Source organism: Eurosta solidaginis, chromosome 3 (assembly GCF_040869045.1).
Source record: "Eurosta solidaginis isolate ZX-2024a chromosome 3, ASM4086904v1, whole genome shotgun sequence".
Classification (NCBI taxonomy): domain Eukaryota; kingdom Metazoa; phylum Arthropoda; class Insecta; order Diptera; family Tephritidae; genus Eurosta; species Eurosta solidaginis.
Window position 1 is genome coordinate 164,911,555 of NC_090321.1, and position 20,137 is coordinate 164,931,691.

Sequence of the window (20,137 nt, forward strand, 5' to 3'; positions counted from 1 at the left end):
AAGCGGTAATAAGTGGTGATTACATTAACTCATTGGCACCGGGTCCGTCGCTTGAAAAGGCGTACGCCTATTATAGTACTAGAAACGCACCAATTGAGGCGAATATACATAAATGCTTTAAAGCGGAGATCGCGAAAAGGCGTCCTATAGGTTTCTTATGGCGCTGTTAAAGCGAAGCAAGACGACCAAAGCATTTATGCAAATCCGCATTGAGTTTTTCACATTGAAAGCAAGTTTTCAAAATAATTTCAGATACATTTTAGTTCCAAATGGCAAATGTTATTTAAAAAATGAGAATAAATTTTTTTTTTTAAGTTTTGAGAATTTATTTTCTTAATAATATGGTGATATTTTTGAGCGAGTTTACATTACACAAGTACCATTCTAAGGGCGTCTCGGTTGATTTTTGCCTGTTTAAGGATGTGCCCCTCAACAAAGAGATCACACTCGTGCTGCAAATAATTGATGCATTTTTCCACGTAAAGTAAAGACTTCTCTAGCATATTTTTAGGCGACAATGTAGTTTGTAAGGATATGCGACGGGTATGCTCTGCTATTGCCGAATGTAGTTCGAAACAAAAATTGCCCAGCATTCGAATTTCGCCTAAAGAAGAAAATACAATGTTTTTAATAGCTACATATTTATTTAAATCTTTATATATGTACATGGTGCCAACTTTTCATACAAATCGATCAGCTCCTTAACATATTCCATCTTCAAATTTAGTTTATCCTCAGCTACTACCATAAGTTCCTTAGGATCAATACCAATTAGCTGAACTAATTGTATTTTTGCTTGACAAATGAAATAGTGCCTATTTGTAAGCCATTTTTGATAATGTTGAATATATCTGTAACATAAATTGATATGAATGGAAATTAGTAAGAAAGTTAAAGGCACAAAATCATGGAGGTGGAGAGTTGAATTGAAATTGACAAATCAACTGTTTAGGTAAATCAGATATTTTATATACATATCTCAATTTATTGCTAAAAGCAATGTTCGTAATCCTTTCGTAAAACTGGCAATAATCCTGAAATATATGTACATATATTCGAGATGCATTCGAGATTCTTAAACCAATTCCAGGGTACCTCTGAACTGCCGAACCGATTCGATTCAAGTGGTTTAACCTTTTTATACAAAGAGGTAAATTAGCAATATGATATCTAATGGCAAATGTTGCATTCATATGATCGCAGTTAATATATATATATCTTATATATATATCTTATATCTATATATATATATATATATATAGATATATATAGTTATATATATATATAGATATAAGATGACATTGCCAAGGCTTTAAAAATGCCTCTATCATGGATGGTCTTAGTTTCATCGAAGTACGTCTAGCCAAAAAATCGTCAAAAATCGTTATATCTAAGGCAACAACCAATAACAACCAAAGTTGGGTTAGGACGAAATTGGGTTATTATCAGGGGACGTACGATTTTATTCGCCGGAAACTAAAATGAGATCGCCGGATTTCATTCAATAATATTAATTTTAAAAGCGCTTTTCTGAAATTTGTCTTTGATTGTTATTTTTTGTTGCCACATACAACATATAAAGTCGTTTTTAATTCATTTCATTTTATTTTATAAATAGCAAAAACATCTTCGATGATAAATTTTGTATTACATACAAAATGTACTTGTTTTCAGTCATTTTCACAATTATTTCTGTTTTGTTTTCTTTGAACTCTATATCATTTTACTTTCCTAGTTATACATTTTCGCGTTCATTTTTTAGCATATTTATTTTGTAGTTCAATATTATGACAGGAAAAGTTATTAAATTTTAAATAATCTTGGGCTAGCAATATTCCTTTTAATGTAACAGTTTTCAGACAGTTTCGGATTTTTGTTTTGTTTAAATTTATTTTAGAAAAAATTGGTTCTACATTCGCTGAAGAGTGTGGCAAGCACATTAGATCTGCAACGAATGCAGAATTAGAAAAGGCGTACGTCACCTCTTTTGATAGTAGAAATAGCTTTCCAAAGCACATCTGGAGGAACCTTAGAAATGTCTTCAAAATATGTCTTACATTCTAAAGATTTTAATTTCATATACTCGCTATCAATATCCTGCATAATTTTCAAATCGATTGTGTGCGAAAAATGTCGCAAGACTCAAATTTTATTCCAGCAACTTCTTTGGGATCCACGAAACTTAAGTTTTGTAGAACAACATTGTTAAAATCAAAACGCTTTCTAATTTCATCACACAGTTGAATATAAAAAATAATACAATCTTGTTTAAATTTGACTTGTTCTTGCTCGGAAATGTTAGAGGTGATAAGTTTATCCATCGCATAAACTCCTATATAAATCTGATCACTTTGCAATATATTTGAAATATTTTTATAATCTATAATTTCTATGTTGTCTAATATACTACACTCCGGCTTTACAATATTATACAATACACTTAAATAAAGTCTTTCTGAATACATATTATGTATTTGAAGCCCCTCACTCTGGAAATTTCTATTAACTTTATTAATATTTTGAAGGATATACTTCAAGATGGTGAGACAAATTTCATTCATATCATCCAAGTTATCAAGAATGGTTTTTGCACTGCCTATTTTGTCAACATAAACAGCGAAGTTAAAAAATATGTTTAATGGCTCATAAAGTTCTAATTCTAAGGATAGCCAGCGAGTTAGGCATGGATGTAGCATCTTTTTTGGCTGCAATTCCAATAGCGCAATTATATTTTTCAATCGAGTAGGTACTTCTCTGAGAACTATTGGAAACGTAATTATACACATTGCGCACCCATGATTCAATTACTAGAGGTTTGTTCTCCAATGATGACAGATCTTTGACACTCCCAAATTGAAAAATCTGGACGGGTTGCTTTTACGAAGTAAGGAAAACGGGGAATAATTCAATCCCCTTCAGTGAAAATTGTAGTAGAAAAGTATTCTTGGTAGTATATTAGTAGTGATAATAAATTTATAAATGCCAAAAGTTTTTGGGGAAATAACTCATTTTATACTAAATATTTCGTGAATTGATAAAGTTATGTTGGTTTGGTCATTGTTTCAGAAAATGTTTGAAGAATGCCGTACGTTAGAATTTTATTCAAAAATGCACTATCTCAAAATTTGTTTCAAAAACTCTCTATATGAGTATAAGTTCAATGCATTTTGCCATAAGAGGGAGTTAATGAAAAACATTCTGAGATGAAGCGTTTTTCAATCTGACTCTAATATAGGGCAGTTTTGTGAATCCTGAATTGGGAAATTTTTGAAAAATATTTTGAGATAGCACGATTTTGAATAGGCAGCCGACATGGGGTGATATGCTACTCAGGAGCCGCAATGAACTGACAAAAACAAATATAAATGAAAATGGCTTATTGTCTTAGAACTTTATATTCCTACCTTGACTTTGACAGAAGAGTTAAGCTTTTGTGAGATCCTGCTACACAGGGAGTATTTACCTTTTTATTCTGAAATTTCGGAAAGCTCTTCCGTTAAGTATTCATGAAAGCGTTCCGGACAAACCGTTAATTTAGAATATTCGGAATACGTTCATTTGATACTACCTCACGAGATCCGAATATATCAAATAAGTATATACAAAATATTCCAAACCGATTCTCCAAATTCTTAAATGGAGACGAATGTTCCGAACATACGGAATTAATAGAACAGAAGGTCGACTTTTAATACGCGCCCAAAAATATCGAGAGAAGTGTCAAAAGACGCGTATTGACATCGATAACAATAATTCGAAGACGGAAATAAAAATTTTAACTCGTTCAAAAGATATTGACGAAAAACCGAAATATGACCCCGGGTTTCGTTGGCGGCCTTCAGCCGAGCTTATAAAAAATTACCCTGGCCGGTCCACCAATGAGTTTAGATCAAAATTAAATGCGTGCAAAATCCCTTTGTACACAAAATCTTTTTCTGTGGACAAAGACATTACAACAATCGCATGAAAATTGCCAACTTCAACTGCAAATATCCGCGGACAGTGATAACATTTTTCTTTTCCGCCTTAGGATTATTGTTGCCGAGGTCACCTCCCTCGATATTTTTGGACGCGTATTAGCAGTATACTCCTGTTCTAGACTTTTACCTGAATAAGTTAACATGCCAAATAAATATATTTCGTTATGGCATCTCCATTACTTACTAAAGACTTTTTTGCGTGAATCGATTTACTAGTCGAAGTTTTGACGTTGAACGATGAATTTTGATTTGGTTTAGGTTTCGTATATTCATAGGTTTACGAAAGTGCACGATATTTTGGTGTCCTCACTTTTCACAAAATTACCCCTATGTTCAATGTTCAGTCATACTAATGGCTCGAGGCATAGTTAATAAATTCACTATAAAATTAAAAAAAGGGCTAAGGAATTATGCAGTTCAGTACTTATCCGGTATTTGTAAACTGATTGCTTCCTATTTCTACTACTAATATTTTTCAAAAAATCGCAAAGAAACAACACAGTTAACGGATGTCAATTCGATTTGGGAGCAAAATGGCCGGAATTGCCAAAAAATTTGTCTGTCGAGCAAACCTCTTGTAATTGAATCATGTTGCGCACCAATGTTTCTACACTCCTGGGTAGATTTAAGCAGGCATACGAAGAGAAAAGTGCCAAAGAATGACATATACATTTAAAAGTAATTAAGTTAGGAATTTCTTTTTCAAAAATTCGAGCGACCGAATGCTTCGAGCTGGTCATGTTATTGGCTCCATCTGCAGCAAAAGCTAGCATATTTTTAGTATAAGGTATACAATGTTCAATAAAGCTTATATCTCAATTTTAAATATGTCAATTCTTGGTGTTTGAATATTTAAAATAAATCTTACATAGAAGGCAGGATTAAATCGTCACTTTTCATTACAAAATCGTCCAAGCGTGATTCTAGTTGAAAATCGTCCAAATGACGACGGCGTCGTCAATCTGTCAACGCTGGCCACTAATTCAACACCAAATCTGCGCCTTTCTGCATTTTCGCTACCTTTAGCCATTCAATTTCTCCGTCGCATCTCTTGGTAATTATTTTGTCTTCATTGAATTATGGTTTTATGTGATAAGTTTTAGCCCCAGCCCATCGTCAGGAAGAGTGTCGTATAACACCTTTGTAGTGCTAGACACCGGGTGGCAGCCGCACCTCATGGTAGCCAGATTCTGCCAATGGACTCCATCACAAATCCGCACAAACTGTTTATGACAGAGTGACTTATGCCCCTATTACTGTATAGAACTCAACTTAGTTGGATTGTAATTAAAGCAACTCAACTTTCAGACAACTCAACTCCTGTTTGGTATTACGAATTACAACTTATTTCAGTTGAAGTTGAGTTGGTGTTGCCAACCTATGATAGTGATAATTTGACAGATAAATGAACAGCTGATCAATTTGTGGCGGTAATTTAAGCATTTGCAAAAGTGATTTTCTTATTACCATTGTGAATGATGACTAAGTGTGTTATCTTATCTGTCAACTGCCTGACAGGCTGTTCAATATGGCTACTTTTCAGGGTTTTGACAGGCTGTTCAATATGGCGGCGCCTATCTTCAGCGGGTGATAGAAAGGGAGACAGAATGAGACAGCGATAGTCAAAAACAAATCAGGTGATCCAATCACTTTGGAATTTTGACGTTTATGCAGAAGATATCACACTTAGTCATCATTCACAATGCTTATTACAAGATATTATATGATATGAAATCTATTTTATAATGGCGAAAATGTTGGTGATTGACGTATCGCAAATACGGAAAACATTCGCGTGATCATTCCAATCCTTGGAACTACCAAGCACCAAGTAAGAAAATATTTAAGTGACTAAGGATGGGCTTCAAATGAAGTTTTTTGCAGATTTGAAAGGAATCATTTTGCTCATTACTAAACAAAATTAAGAACCATTTGCGCAAACGCTTTCGAGGGAAGGCTGTACCCCTTTTTTAAAATTATGCGCCACACTCAGATTCCTTGCTAATGGCAGCTATCAAAACTGCTGTGGAAATCATTTCGGTGTTGGACTGGTTTTAGATATTAATGAGGAGCATATTTGTGCGAAATGGATTAAAACCCAAACAGCAAAAATTGTATTTTACTCTAAACCAGGATTTCCAGGAGTAGTGTGTAGTATCGATGGGACTTACGTTCGCATAATTTCACCTATTTTGGCTGCATCCGAACTGCGGCCAGCCTCGTCCAACTTCGGAATGACGCTCCATAAAGTCAAAATGTTATTCAATGTAGTCCTTCGTTTAAACGTTTTTTCTATAAATGTGTCCAAAATTGTTGATTATTGTTTGATTAAAAAATTTTTAACTACCGGATTTCAATTTTTTGTTTTTATTTGGTAAGGTTTTACGAGACCGCGCACCATCTAACTCTGATCAAAGGTGGTATCCGTTTTTAGGGTTCGAAAGCCGAAAATACAAATTTTATTTCTGTCGAAAAATATTTACAAAAACCCACAAAATGGCCCAGAGAGGGTCCGAAATATGAAGCACGATCCACAGTTTTTTTTTGCACAGATCATCTTTCTGCGTTGGCGGCCTTTGGCCGCGATTTGTGAAAATAACCCTGGGTGGGCATTAGTGTGTACAAAAAATCTGGCAAAATACAACAACCACACGAAAATTTGAACCGAAATGATATGATAGAAATAAAATTTTAAATTTTTTTGTTTTCGGATTCTTAAATCGGAGGTTGAAACGTGTCTTTTGATACCAACTTTGGAAATTTTTGTTAAAAACTAGGTGGTGAACCGTCTTGTAAAACGTTACATTTTGTCAAAACAACTGCAAAATTGTATGAGACAACTGCTAGTAAGCAGTTGTAAGACTACAACTACACCAACACAAGGTTGTAAACGGCAATGCCACAAAAAGTTGTTAGACTAGACAACTCAACCGACATTTTTTTGACAGGTTGAGTTGTAATCGGTAATATCAAATTGCGAAATTTCAACCCAACCAGAGTTGAGTTGTAAACGGTAATAGGGGCATTAGATTCCTTTTAATCACCTAAGATTATATATGCAGAATATGGCTGGTGTTAGAACAAAACCCCAGCTGGTGCGGCTATTTAGCTCCCATGAGGATATTTTCGTCTTCATTGAGACGTGGCTAAATGAAAACTTTTTCAGCGAGGAATATTTTGATCCTATTTTTACAATGTTTTTCGCAAAGATAGAAATTCAAACCTTACTGGTTGTGCACGAGGTGGTGGAGTTCTCATTCCGGTACATTCCAAACATCATGGTTCTGAAATCATACTGGATAATAATAGTGCGCTACTTGACCAGCTATGTGTATGCATTCGAGGCTCATCAGACCCTGTTTTTGTTTGTGCTTCATATATACCGCCCAATAGTAGCCACGACTTATACACTGCACATGTCGATAACATTACGTCACTGTCATTGAATAAGGTTGGTGGTGATCATCTCTGCGTGCTGGGCGATTTTAATCTGTGTAATGTTAAACGGTCGCAGACTCTATCAAACTCGGCTTTAATAGCATGTGAGGTCATTAGCTCCAGCGAAATATATTTAATAGATAGTTTTTTAAGTATTGATATTAAACAAATTAATCGTTTTTCAAATAGACTAGGCCGTACTTTGGGTTTGATATTTTTATCTAATAATCTAAATTTTTCACTTTTTGAATGTATTTCTCCTATTGAAGAATCCGATTTTTTTATAAATTTGCCGAAGCTTATTTTTCTTTTAGTTTTAAGAGATGCGATTTTTCGAATTTGAACAATCTTTTGCTGGAAATAAATTGGGATAATTGTTTTACAGTCTTGATACCACCCGTTTGAGATATTTAAGTCTACTGTTCAAAAAAAAAAAATACAAGGTGCCCTGGCATACTAGAGCCTTGATGAAACTTCGGAATTTGAAAAATAAAATTTTCCGTAAATTTAAAAGAACTCAAAATCCAACATTTTTCTACTTTTATAAAGAGTATGATAAGAAATACGCGTGTCTGGATAAATTTTTACACAGAAATTATATTTTAAATTTTGAGGAAAACCTTAAATCGAACCCGAAATCATTTTGGAACTTTGTCAATTCGAAGAAATCAGTTTCGAATATTCCGTCCTCTCTTTTTCTTGCTGAAAAAGCTGTCGATACTCCGGAGGACGCTGCAAATCTTTTTGCTGAATACTTTATGAACAATTTCACTTCTGATTCTGACAATCATGATAATATTACTTTTAATATTCAGGCTTCTATTGACTTCGGTAATCTAGTACTGTCTAAGGAAGATGTTCTTAATGGGATTATTCGGCTTAAGACGTCAACGAGTACCGATGTCGATGGTTTGTCTGCAATTTTGTTTAAACAATGTGATTCCCTAGAGTATCCACTGTTGTTAATTTTTAATAATTCGTTATCTACAGGTACTTTAATTGATGCGTGGAAATTAGCGTTCATTACACCTATTTTCAAGAGCGGCAATAAAAATGATATTACTAATTATAGGCCCATTTCAAAACTTTCCACCATGGCAAAGCACTTTGAATGTATCATCCAAGATAAATTACGTTTCTGTGTTAAGAAGTTTGTGTATCCAGAGCAGCATGGATTTTTTCCAGGACGCTCATCTGTGTCTAATTTGACTATTTTGTCTGATGCTTGCCCCGCAGCTTTTCAGGCAGGATATCAGCTTGACGCTGTGTATACTGACTTTTCCAAGGCATTCGATCGGGTCTCCCATGTTATTTTGATTAAAAAGTTAGCCTGTTTGGGCTTTCACTCAGCATTTTTGAGTTGGATTGAATCCTACGTATTTAATCGTCGTTGCATGGTTGTAGTTGATGTGTTAGGTCTCATCCATTCGTTGCTTGCTCCAGTGTTCCACAAGGTAGTATCCTGGGTCCACTGTTTTTTGTCTTGTTTATTAATGATATTTGCTCTTGCTTCTCTAGAGTAAGATTCTTGGTGTATACATATGATCTTAAAATATACTTGCCTATTCATAGCCTTCATGATGCGGTATTGCTGCAAGAAGCTTTGGATAAACTAAGTAACTGGTGTAATAATAATCGGTTATCACTTAATCTAAAAAAGTGCCTTCAAATAACTTTTTCGAAGCGTGTCAATATGATTGATACCGTGTATCAAATATCAAACTCGCCCCTGTTGCGGGTTAGTGAAATTAAGGCCTTGGGAGTAATATTTGACTCGAAGTTTTCGTTTTCAAGTCATATTAATGTGTGCATTTCTAAGTTGTATGCCATGCTAGCTTTTGTTAGGCGTCATAGCTCGGATTTCAGTGACCCGTATACACTAAAGCTTTTATATTCAGCATTTGTGCGATCCAAACTTGAGTACGCTTGTTTCATTTGGTCTCCGTATTATTCCTGCCATGTTGCAAGAATTGAAAGAATCCAAAAAGTGTTCGTACACTTTGCATTACGCAGTCTGCGCTTCTCGGATCCTATCCCGACTTATAAAGCTCGTTGCTTATTGATTAACTTATAATCATTGCAGGACAGGAGGACAATTTTATCGCTGTCGTTCGTTTTCGATTTGTTATGTGGGGTTGTTGATTGCCCTGTGTTCCTTGAGGGGATTTTCATTAAAATTCCGGCTAGAGCTCTTCGCGCTTCTGAGTTTTTTGATATTGGTGTTCTTAGGGCTCTTTATGCGCGGAATGCTCCAATTACTAGAGCTTTAATTGAGTTCAATAGAATTTATAAATTTTGTGAGAAAGATTTTTCTTGTTCGAAAAATGGCTTTCTGAGTATCTTAAATACTTTTTATGAGTAAGGTAATTTATATTAATCATTGTTAACTACTTTACACTTTTATAATTAGCCTATAAGATTCTTTTTTAATTGGCTTAAATAAATGAATAAATAAATAAATAATCACATTCATATAATCATTGGCTATCCAAGGGAGTCTTCCCGGGTATTTTCTGGTAATTGATGATTAGCTCTATACACGACACGCTTTCGTGTTCCCATTAGCGACGTTGATACACTGCTATCCGAGAAATACGGGGGCCAGGTAATTTTTGTAATGCCTGATTATTAGGGTACCGGGTTTTATCTCGCCTTTCTTGTTCTCCTTCCAATAATAGTTACCTCAATTAATAGCAGCCCCGAACAACTTTTTTCAGAGATTTCGGCTAATGCCCTGTTATCTGATAACCGGCTACCTGGGTATTCTACTACTGGATGCCTTCTACTCTTGCTAAATTGTCAGCGCTAGTTTGCATCAAACTAATGTTACTTTGGTGGGTAGTTATAGCAAGCCTGTTGGTATTTTCATCGTCAGCGCAGCCTTATTCAGTTGCTACAGACAGCCCTAAACTCGGTTCTTTAGATTCCGCAATCAAGTCCTATTTTTATAAGTGTCCTCATGACATATGGCTTATACAACCAGGAATTCTTTTCGAACTTTTGGAAGGCAAAGCTAAGAAAAGCAGGTCAAGTTAGCAGGAGCAAGCCTCCAAAAAGGGGACACGAATTTTTGTTCCTGTAACCAGTTTTGAAAGCCCGCGTGCTCTGTTTCCTAGTATTGGCGGGCGTTGTTTCATTTTTGAAAAGGATATGCTGACCGAAGCCTTCTTTCCTTTAATTCCTCTCCGAAATTAAGAATTTTTTATAAAGATTTCGCACATAACGTATTGGGATGTGTGTAATATAACAATAATCAAGACAATCATAATAAAACGCAGCAAAATTAAAAAAAAAATTATGTTTGTTTGTTTAATGGTGTGCTCAATTTATACTTAATATTTAAGAATTCATGAGCTTAACACTGGCTTATAATAACTGAATATTCAATTATTATATTTGTCTTAAGAGAAACTGAAAAGAAAGAAACATTTAGTGGCATATTGCGATGGTACCATTTCGAGAACCGCCATTAATATAGAGGTGGAATGTCTCAATTGTATTGTAAGTGTAAAAATGAGATAAACGGAAATAAGCAAGAAAACAAATACAAGCAGGATAGCCTAGTGGTTAAGGCAACTGCAGTTTCACCGTGTAGTTCGCGGTTCGAATCTCGGTGAAACCTTTGATAACATTACGAAATTGCCTGATGACGGTTACGTGGCGGGTTTCGAAATGGTACCACCGCAATATCAGACCTGTAAAGTTCTGAGTACATACTTGTACTAGTAACAAATAAGTACAAGTACTCAAGTACTTCAAATCTATGTACAAAGTATAAGTACTGCAGTACTTGTATTTCGAATCCGAAAGTACAAGTAGATATACTTACGAAATACTTGCAAGTACATGAAAGTACTCAGGGGACCGCGATTTAGAGGTACTAAGACATTTTTTTTTAATTCAGGAGGGTCTTTAGTTGTTGCATGTGCAATTTTGCAAATTTTAAAAAGTCCAGATTATTCAAACGACTTCGGCTCTTTCCCCGTATATAATACTGGACCGCTGAGCCCGCGCTGTCGGGCAGGTGGTCGTATGACCAAGATGAACGACTCATTACCTAATTGTAATAAGGACGCTGATAAGAGGAGGACTGAGTCGCAAGCCAAGGACGACAAAAACGTATTAAGCGATGCGTCGGACTCGGGGAGCGAGAGTAGTGCTAGTTCAATGAACTCCGCGTTGGAAAAGCACACAAATGAAAACGGAGTAGAAGAGTGGAGAAGGGTACGGAGCAGAGGAATTAAAAAAACCTAGGAGCAGTGGTCGACCCAACAGAAGTGGAGACCGAGCGCTTGGAACGGGCCTATGAGGCGGTGGAAGTAGGTCGAAGGCAGTTCAAAAGGTTTGCTGCGATAAACCCTCGGTTCTGCAACCGGTGCGAGGAGAAAGAAGCGTCGAATGGCAGAATGAAGAGGCAACGTTCGGCGGAAGGCGACAAGCCTGCTTTCAAGAGGCAGAAAGGACCTATTGCCAGAGCCGCGAGGCAGGGCAGTCGCATACACAAGACAAGTAGGCCCAAAGCTGTAAGACAGATGGGTCCCAATAGCAAGGTAGCAACTACCTCGAAAGCTGCGAGCCAGAGGGAAGTTCCAACTACGGAAGTAGGAGATAAGCCAAAAGGGGATAACGCTAAAACTCCGGCTTTCTCGGAGGTGCTAAAGGGAGTTAAAACTAAGACTCCGGCTTTCTCGGAGGTGCCAAAGCGAGATAACACTAAGACTCCGGCTTTTCTCGAGATGAGTGATGTGGCAAAGCAGTCACTGACTGTGGCGCTGGCTGATCGTAGCAGTCCTTTCGGACAGATGACTACTGAAAGGTGGAGATCTGTAGAAAGGGAGCTTATTAGCTTAATGCTTAAGGTGATGCGGGAACAACCAAGTAAGCCCCTTCCAACCTTTCATTCGGAGGGGTGGTATAATGGTGTGAAGATGATAGAGCACGACAACATCGCGAGCTTGTGGTGGCTGGAGGAAATGGTTCCAAACCTCCAAAGGCAAGGCGCGAACGCGCGGTTTGGGGTGGTGGATAAAGCGCAAATCGCCACGGTACCAAAAAATAAGGTATGGATACCATGCGTGATGAGGTCGGAGGATGCACTGTGACTTCTGCAGAATCAGAGTCCGAACTTACCGACACAGGATTGGAAGGTACTTACTGTATCTCGGCCTACGGAGGAAGGTCAGTTCTACATCTTACAAATAAACAAGCAGGCGGAGGATATATTGTACACGCAGTTTGGAAAAATGTCCTTTGGTAAAAAAGAAATTCTAACACGCTAGAAGAGGGCGAAGTCGAAAAGGACCTCAAATGCTAAGGGAAAGAAGACAGGTGGAGGTAGCCGATGTCACCACGAAGGTGTTAGAAGAGGACGAACAGCCAAATGGTGCTGCGAGTCGCACAGAGGTACACCCGGCACAACAGTTACGAGAGGCTGAAGGGGGCCTCGAATGCTCTAAACCAAAAGGGCAAGAGGAGGACGACGACGTCACGACGAAGGTGCTGGAGGGGGGCAAACAGCCCAATGGTGCTGCGAGTCCTACAGATAAACCTCAAACATAGTAAAGTGGCGTTGAGCGAACTCCTCCTCACCCTTGAGGAGGGTTCGTTTGACGTGTCGCTGATCCAGGAGCCGTGGCTCTTACTACGCACAAACGGAAGGACGGGTGCGAGCTGTAGTAATGGTAAGGAAACAGCTGCATTCATATATGCTGCCTAATTACACTACTAGGAACTCGTAGTGGTGCCCGTTGAGCAAAGGAATAAGCAGGCTTTTATCCTGGCATCCTGCTACATGGCCCATGCTGCGGAGGTTCCACCGATGGATTGCAGGAGGCTAGTACAGGACCATGGGCGCAAAGGGCGGTTGGTCATAGGCGCGGATGCAAATGCGCGCCACAATACGTGGGGAGGAGCAGATACGAATGAAGGGAGGCGAATATCTATTTTGTTACATCCTGCAAACCAATTTGCAGATAGCCAACAGGGGAAATGTCCCTACATAGATTGGTCCAACATCAAGCAATGTTTTGGATATTACATTGAGCTTCGAACGTGATATATCAAGGTATGATTGGATGGTTCTTGATATACCATCCTTCTCCGACCATGCGTATATCAGCTTCAGCATCCCCCTAAAGAGGGTAGGGAAAGGAGGAACCTTTAGAAACCCTAGGTCAACGAATTGGACTAAATTTCAGAAACAGGTAGGAACAAAACGGGGACAACCCAAAGATATTGCCTATGTGGAGGAACTGGATGAGTCTAATGAATTCCTAACAAGGACGCTTATGACTGCGTATAACAAAGCTTGCCCTCTAAGAAGATTCAGAGGAAAAGCAAAGCCGCCATGGTGGAGCATTGGGCTGAGTCTTCTGAAAAGACAGGTAAAAGAAATGTTTAAGTTAGCAAAGACCGCGGAAAGCGAAGCATGTCGGGACGAGTACAGGGATCTACTGAGGATCTACAAGCGTAAAATTTCCAGGGCCAAGAGAACCTCATGGAAAAGTTTCTGTACGGACATAGAGTGCTCCAGCGAAACAGAACGGTTGAGAAAAGTCCTAGCAAGGGGAAACATAGTCCAGGGACTAATAAAGAAAGAGAACGAGGAATAGTCACGTAATAGTGAGGAATCCCTTGAGGTGCTTCTCGATACAAATTTCCCATCGGGAGATGGTTCAGAAGAGCCAGCAGACAGCACTCACACTTCAACAACGGAGCGGGTAGTGCCGCGCTTGGTGACCGATAATAAGATCGAATGGGCAGTGAAGACGTTTTCTAAGTTTAAATCGCCGGGCCCAGATGGTGTATTCCCGGACATGCTACAAGTTTCAAGTAGAGCGGTCGTGGAATGGCTTAAAATAAAATTCGATAGGGGCATAAGATTAAATCATGTACCGCACCCTTGGAGAACTGCTCGTGTAGCTTTCCTACCAAAAGCGGGGAAGATCGGTCACGTGCATCCCAAAGACTATAGACCCATTAGCTTAACACAATTTCTGCTCAAAACCTTTGAGAGGCTGATAGATGTGTACATACAGTTCAACGTGGATGCAAAGCTGCTCTCCACAACACAGCATGCGTACACCAAAGGCAAGTCGGTGTACACCGCATTGCACAGGGTGGTAATAAGCATAGAGAAAGCCCTGGAATATAAGGAATATGCTCTAGGAGTCTTCTTAGACATTGCAGGGGCTTTCAATAATGTTTCTAAATGGGCGATTATGGATTGTCTTAATTACATTAAAGTACAGCCAGCCTTAACGAGATGGATCGGCTGCATGTTAAATTGCAGGAAGATTGCATCACAATGGGGATTGTACGAGGCCACGAAATCAGTGGACAGGGGCACGCCGCAGGGAGGGGTGCTATGACCTCTGCTGTGGACGCTGGTCATCAACCAACTGCTCAGGCGATTCAATGAGGGGCCCGTAAAACTTACGGCTTACGCAGATGTCGTTGCAATTGTCATAAGAGGAAAGTGACTTCCAACGATTACCTCTTTGATGGATCGGGCGCTTCGGGATATCCATACCTGGGCATCAAATGTCGGGTTGAAAGTCAACGCGGAGAAGATGGATATGGTCTTGTTTACAAAGACGTACAAGGTCCCAAATTGGATCAGGCCTAAGTTGGGGGGGGGGGGGACCCTACAGGAGAAACCTTACACAAAATATCTGGAAATCATCCTATATAATATCTAGAAATCATCCTAGACAGTGGGGTGTACGTGGGGCCCTCTCTTTCTTATTGGGTTTTTACAGCGATTGTAAGCCCTATTCTATACTATGGAGTTCTTGTCTGGTGGAAAGCAACACAAAAAACAACCTACCTCAAAATATTAGAGCGGGTATACAGACTATCAATGCTTAGCATTACAACTCCGACGGCTGCACTGTATGCCATTCTGCACATTCCACCTGTAGACCTGGTAGCAAAGAACATAGCGTTAATAACTGCAACCAGGCTTGGTGCCTCGGGGCAGCTTGAGCGCCGACCATACGGACATAGTAGTATAGCGTCATCAATCACAAGACGAACAGACTACCTGATTCCCTATCTGCGCTTCGAGGGCGATCTTAAGGCCACAATAGAGGTGGACGCTTGGCGCAAGGGTGCTCAAATGGCGGACGAGGCGATACATGTGTACACAGATGGTTCCAATGTAGTGCAAGGAGTAGGGTCTGCGGTATACTGTGCCGATCCGGAAATAAACAGATCCTACAGGCTGCCGGATTACTGTAGCGTTTTCCAAGCGGAAATAGTAGCCGTAACCAAAGCGGTAGAAACCCTGGAAGAGAATGGCTTAAGCTGCAACCGTGTTAACTTTTATATTGACAGTCAAGCAGCAATTAAAGGCAATAATCTCGCATAGAACAGCATCTGAATGCGTGTTAGAGTGTAAGCAGCCCTGGAGATAATTGGGACAGGGAGAAGCATACATCTATATTGGTTCCCAGGGCATATGGGAATGAAAAAGCGGATGAACTAGCTAAAAAGGGCGCATCCCTTGAAGCTTCTTCCGTAGACGTCCCAATTAGACTGCGCGAGATTAAGCGAAGGCGAGAGGTGCACATGATCGATCAAGCAGGAAAGGCGTGGGTTCAAGTGCGGGGCTGTAAAGTGTCCAAGATTATGTGTAGGTCTTATAACCTTAGACTAAAAAAGTTGTTTCTATCATTAAAAAGAGAGGACTGTAGACAAATGACGGATATTCTGACTGGACAGTGCATTCTGGCATCACATGCCTTTAAATTAGACTTGGTCAGTGATAGCAGATGTAGGAAGTGCGGGCTGGAGGAGGAAACGATCGAGCACGTTCTGTGCTCGTGCCATGCGTTTGCCAGGCTGACTCCAGCTATTAGGAGTGATACAGCTGTCAGATCTAGAAGCAGCAAGTGGCTTAAGTCCTAGGAAGCTTCTAGTATTTGCCAAGAGGACGGAGTTATTTTATAACATAGGTCCTGGTTTTTGATAGGGTTTTTCAATTTGGTCGTTAAAACAAACTTCTGGTAACACTACGGACTCATTCAGTCTATTGAGGTCCTCACGGACCAGCCAGTTCAACCTAACCTAACCTAAGATCGCATAAGCCATTATGTTCCGATACTTAGAGATCATTTGGAGAAAGTTACGATTTCACAACAGCAGCAAACGATTACAAGTTCACTATCTTTCCCCAGACATTCAGAACGAGTTTATAGAAATTTGTGCAAAGCACGTGAGGGAAAATATATTAGATCAAGGCAAGAAAGTCAAGTATTTTGCTATTATCGTTGATGCTAGTCACGTTGACTACGTTCATTTTGCGCTAACTCCATTTCAATTCGAAAGCAACAAATTTTACAATTCAAGAACGGCTTTGGCTTTCGTGAATTTTAACCAAAAAACTGATCAGAAAATCGCTGATCTAATTTGCCATACTTGATTGAAGATTGCGTGCACAATGGTACCATAACGGCACCAATATGAAAGGAGCTTACAACGGAGCACTACGCCACATTCTCGAAAAAAACTCGAATGGTGATTACTCGCCTTGTGCAACCCACAGACTGAAGTTATGTGGTGTTGATGCTGCAGAATGTTGTACGGCTGCAATTACTTTCTTCGGAGTTGTACAAAAAGGTTTTACTATTTTCAGAAGCACTCCACACCAATGGGACATACTCAAAAAAAAAAATTTACCGAGCTCTCTTCATAGTCTTTCAGACAAAAGCCAAATATGACTGCGCAAGCATACGGAGATGTTACCGGTATTCTCAACTACATCAACAAGTTCGAATGTATCTTGCTGTCCTCAATTTTGTTCAAAATACTGACTACCATTAATGAAAGAAACGTGGTCCTCCAAGCTAGAGACGCCATCATAGATGTTGAGGTCCGATTCTAGATGCCTTATTAGCTGATTTGAAGTTGATCAGGAACCAATGGGAAACAATTTTAAACGAATACAAAACAGTTGCTATTCAATTGAACATCTTGCCAAAGTTTCCGGACATTCGAAAGAGAAAACCCAAAAGAAGATAATTTAAATGAGGTGATTACGGATGATTCAGAGTCTGATTTTAAAAACAATACATTCCTGGTGATCTTTGAAGATATGGATGAAACTACGGTTCGGGCGAGTGCATCAAAATTTGTGGAAAAATACAAGTCGGATATTTCTCAAAGCTTAGAATGCAAAATAATTCACTTGAAACACATTTACGAAGCAAATTTTGATACAGGTCTGTCACAATTGGAATTGCTAAATGCCATCTATGTTCAAAATCTGTATACAATTTTCCCCAACATTTGTGTTGCTTTACGTATCTCTTGCACTATACCTGTCACTGTAGCTAGTGCAGAACGTTCCTTCAGCGTCCTTTCAAGAATCAAAAACTTTCATAGATCGTGTTCATCTCAAGAGCGAGTTTCAGGACTTGTCACGCTTTGTGTTGAACCCGTTTTGGCAAGACAGTTAAATTTTGATATTATTATAAACAATTTTGCAGCGAAAAAAGCAAGTTAAGCAACTCTTTGATATCCGAAACTTCTATATTGAATAATTAAAATTTATAATCATCATTAAATTTATCAGAAATGTATTAAAATGTTACCCGTGGCAGCCGGCATAGAACCACAAGATGCTGATCCGATCGAGCCGGATTCATGTATTCTAGATTACAATCCATAACTGTAACATTACTCTTATCTTAGTGGTCTAATTTTTAGGGAAAAACAACAACAGTGAGATACAATTTTTATTTTTTGTAACTATATTTAGAAATCCATTGTTTTAGCAAAGTTTTTACATAAATAAGGTGTAATACGACAGTTTTGGTGTTCTTGATACAGGAATGACAAAAACATTTCTCGAAAGTTTTCAGTAGCGCTGCACAGGCGAAAATCTTTGTTGGATATGACGTGAATTCAAATGGTTTGTTTTAACAAAGACCTGATTCAATATGAACCTAATAGTTAAGCACGGCCTTACGGCCAACACGAAACATACTCAAATGATGAATATCCGTAATTAAATCCAGTAAAGGTCCATCGATATTCACCTACTAATTTATGTGAAAAAAGTACTAAAACTATCATATTTTAATCCTGAAAAATGCAAAAAAACACACTTTTTCGGGGACAACATTGATGAAAAATTTTCAGATAGCCGAATGACAGAACAAAGAAGTTTAGAACAAGACAATTCACGGCTTACTTCACCTGGTGATTCCACCATGCATGCATCTATATGAAAAAGTTGATTGTGATACCGTCAAAATTTTATTGTGAAGTATAGTAGTACCATAGTAGTATTGTAAATAAAAAGCGTTTTGTTATACTGAATATTTGAGTTATTTATTCGACAGTTTAGCGATTCGAACGATGACAGAGAGTGAATAGTAAGCAAGAATTTCCTGAAATTCAATACAATTGGTGTCAGAAGAGCATTTGTCGAATAAACAGTAGGGTTTCGGAAGGCAACGAGGGTATGGCCTAGTTGAATGAATTGAAGATCCAGCAACTGAAAAGTTGGAGAACGTTGGTTTGAATACAAGCGGCAACAACTCTGAACTTCACGCACGACTACGAGAAGTTATGGAGTGGGAAAAAATGTAAGTAAAGGATTATGTCCTTCATCCTGAGAAGAAGAAGCAACAAAAATCGTAGAGAAAAACGAAACAATGCAGACAGCGGCAAGCACGGGCCTGAACATGATATTGGCTGCAATATTTGCACAAACGTCCACAATGCCATCACAGCTAGATGAACAAAAGACACCTACGACATCTAAGCCGCTCGAATCACAAGAGACACGTTCGGGTTTGGGGGCAGGTTTTTATGCCCAAATTACATGTGACGCAGTGGTTTTTTGTTACCCAACAATTATTTTATGCAGTAAATTTTATTTAAACAGGTCATGCACATGTGTTTTGCATAGTGTAAATGAGTGTGTTTAAAATCTAGCTGCGCAGCAATTCTGCACTTATGTTTTGGGCTTTAAGCTACAATTTGATATGACGGCAGCAGTTAACAGCTGAAATATAAACGACAAAGACGATGCACTATTTGCAGCATTGAAAGCCCCGGCACATAAGAATTTTTCCATATAGATGCGTTTAACGCAATCTTATACATGATGAGTAGATTGCATGTATTTTTATGGAGAACTGCAGTCGAGCGACACTGGCGCCATCTGACACGAAAAGGTAGCCCACTTCAAACCTTTATTGCAAACAAAGCATAAGAAGAATTCGACATTTGTCTTGGCTAAAGGTGCTTTGCAAGTGAATTTTCAGACTGTAATTTAGTTACGAATTATGAATAAGGATTTAGTAGAAATAAATGTGTATATCTTCTGTCAACCTGTCTGACCTTGCGACCTTGTTGCTGATGTCCAAAAAGTACTTAGATTATGGAGGGACACACTCCTAAACGGAGACTGCAATGTACCGCACAGGGATGATGAACCCGATCCCGCAATCGAGGATGATGGAATAAATTTCCCCCACCCGATTATGACGAAGTCGGAATAGCAATAACCAGATTAAAAGCCACAAGGCCGCAGGCGCTGATGGATTGCCTGGGGAGCTATTAAAATACGACGGTCTTTGAAAAATATGGTCGGACGAGTGCATACCCGACGATTGGAATGTAAGTGTTCTTAGTCCATTCCACAAGGAAGGGGATCCTGCCAACTATCGCGGAATCAGCCTTCTTAATATCGCATATAAGATCCT

At 38.7% G+C, this 20,137-nt stretch overlaps 1 protein-coding gene across 2 annotated transcripts in view; it reads right to left on the reverse strand.

Annotated features, from left to right (window-relative positions):
* Window positions 1-320: 320 nt before the first annotated feature.
* Window positions 321-20,137, reverse strand: part of SmydA-1 (SET and MYND domain containing, arthropod-specific, member 1) — a 91,314-nt gene continuing 71,497 nt past the window's right edge. For both annotated transcript variants that reach the window (XM_067777755.1, XM_067777754.1), the window contains exons 6-7: window positions 667-851; window positions 321-604 (exon numbers count right to left, since the gene is read on the reverse strand). In XM_067777755.1, coding sequence (XP_067633856.1) covers window positions 369-604; window positions 667-851 — 421 coding nt within the window. In that variant the 3' untranslated portion in view covers window positions 321-368. The remainder of the gene's footprint in view (window positions 605-666; window positions 852-20,137) is intronic.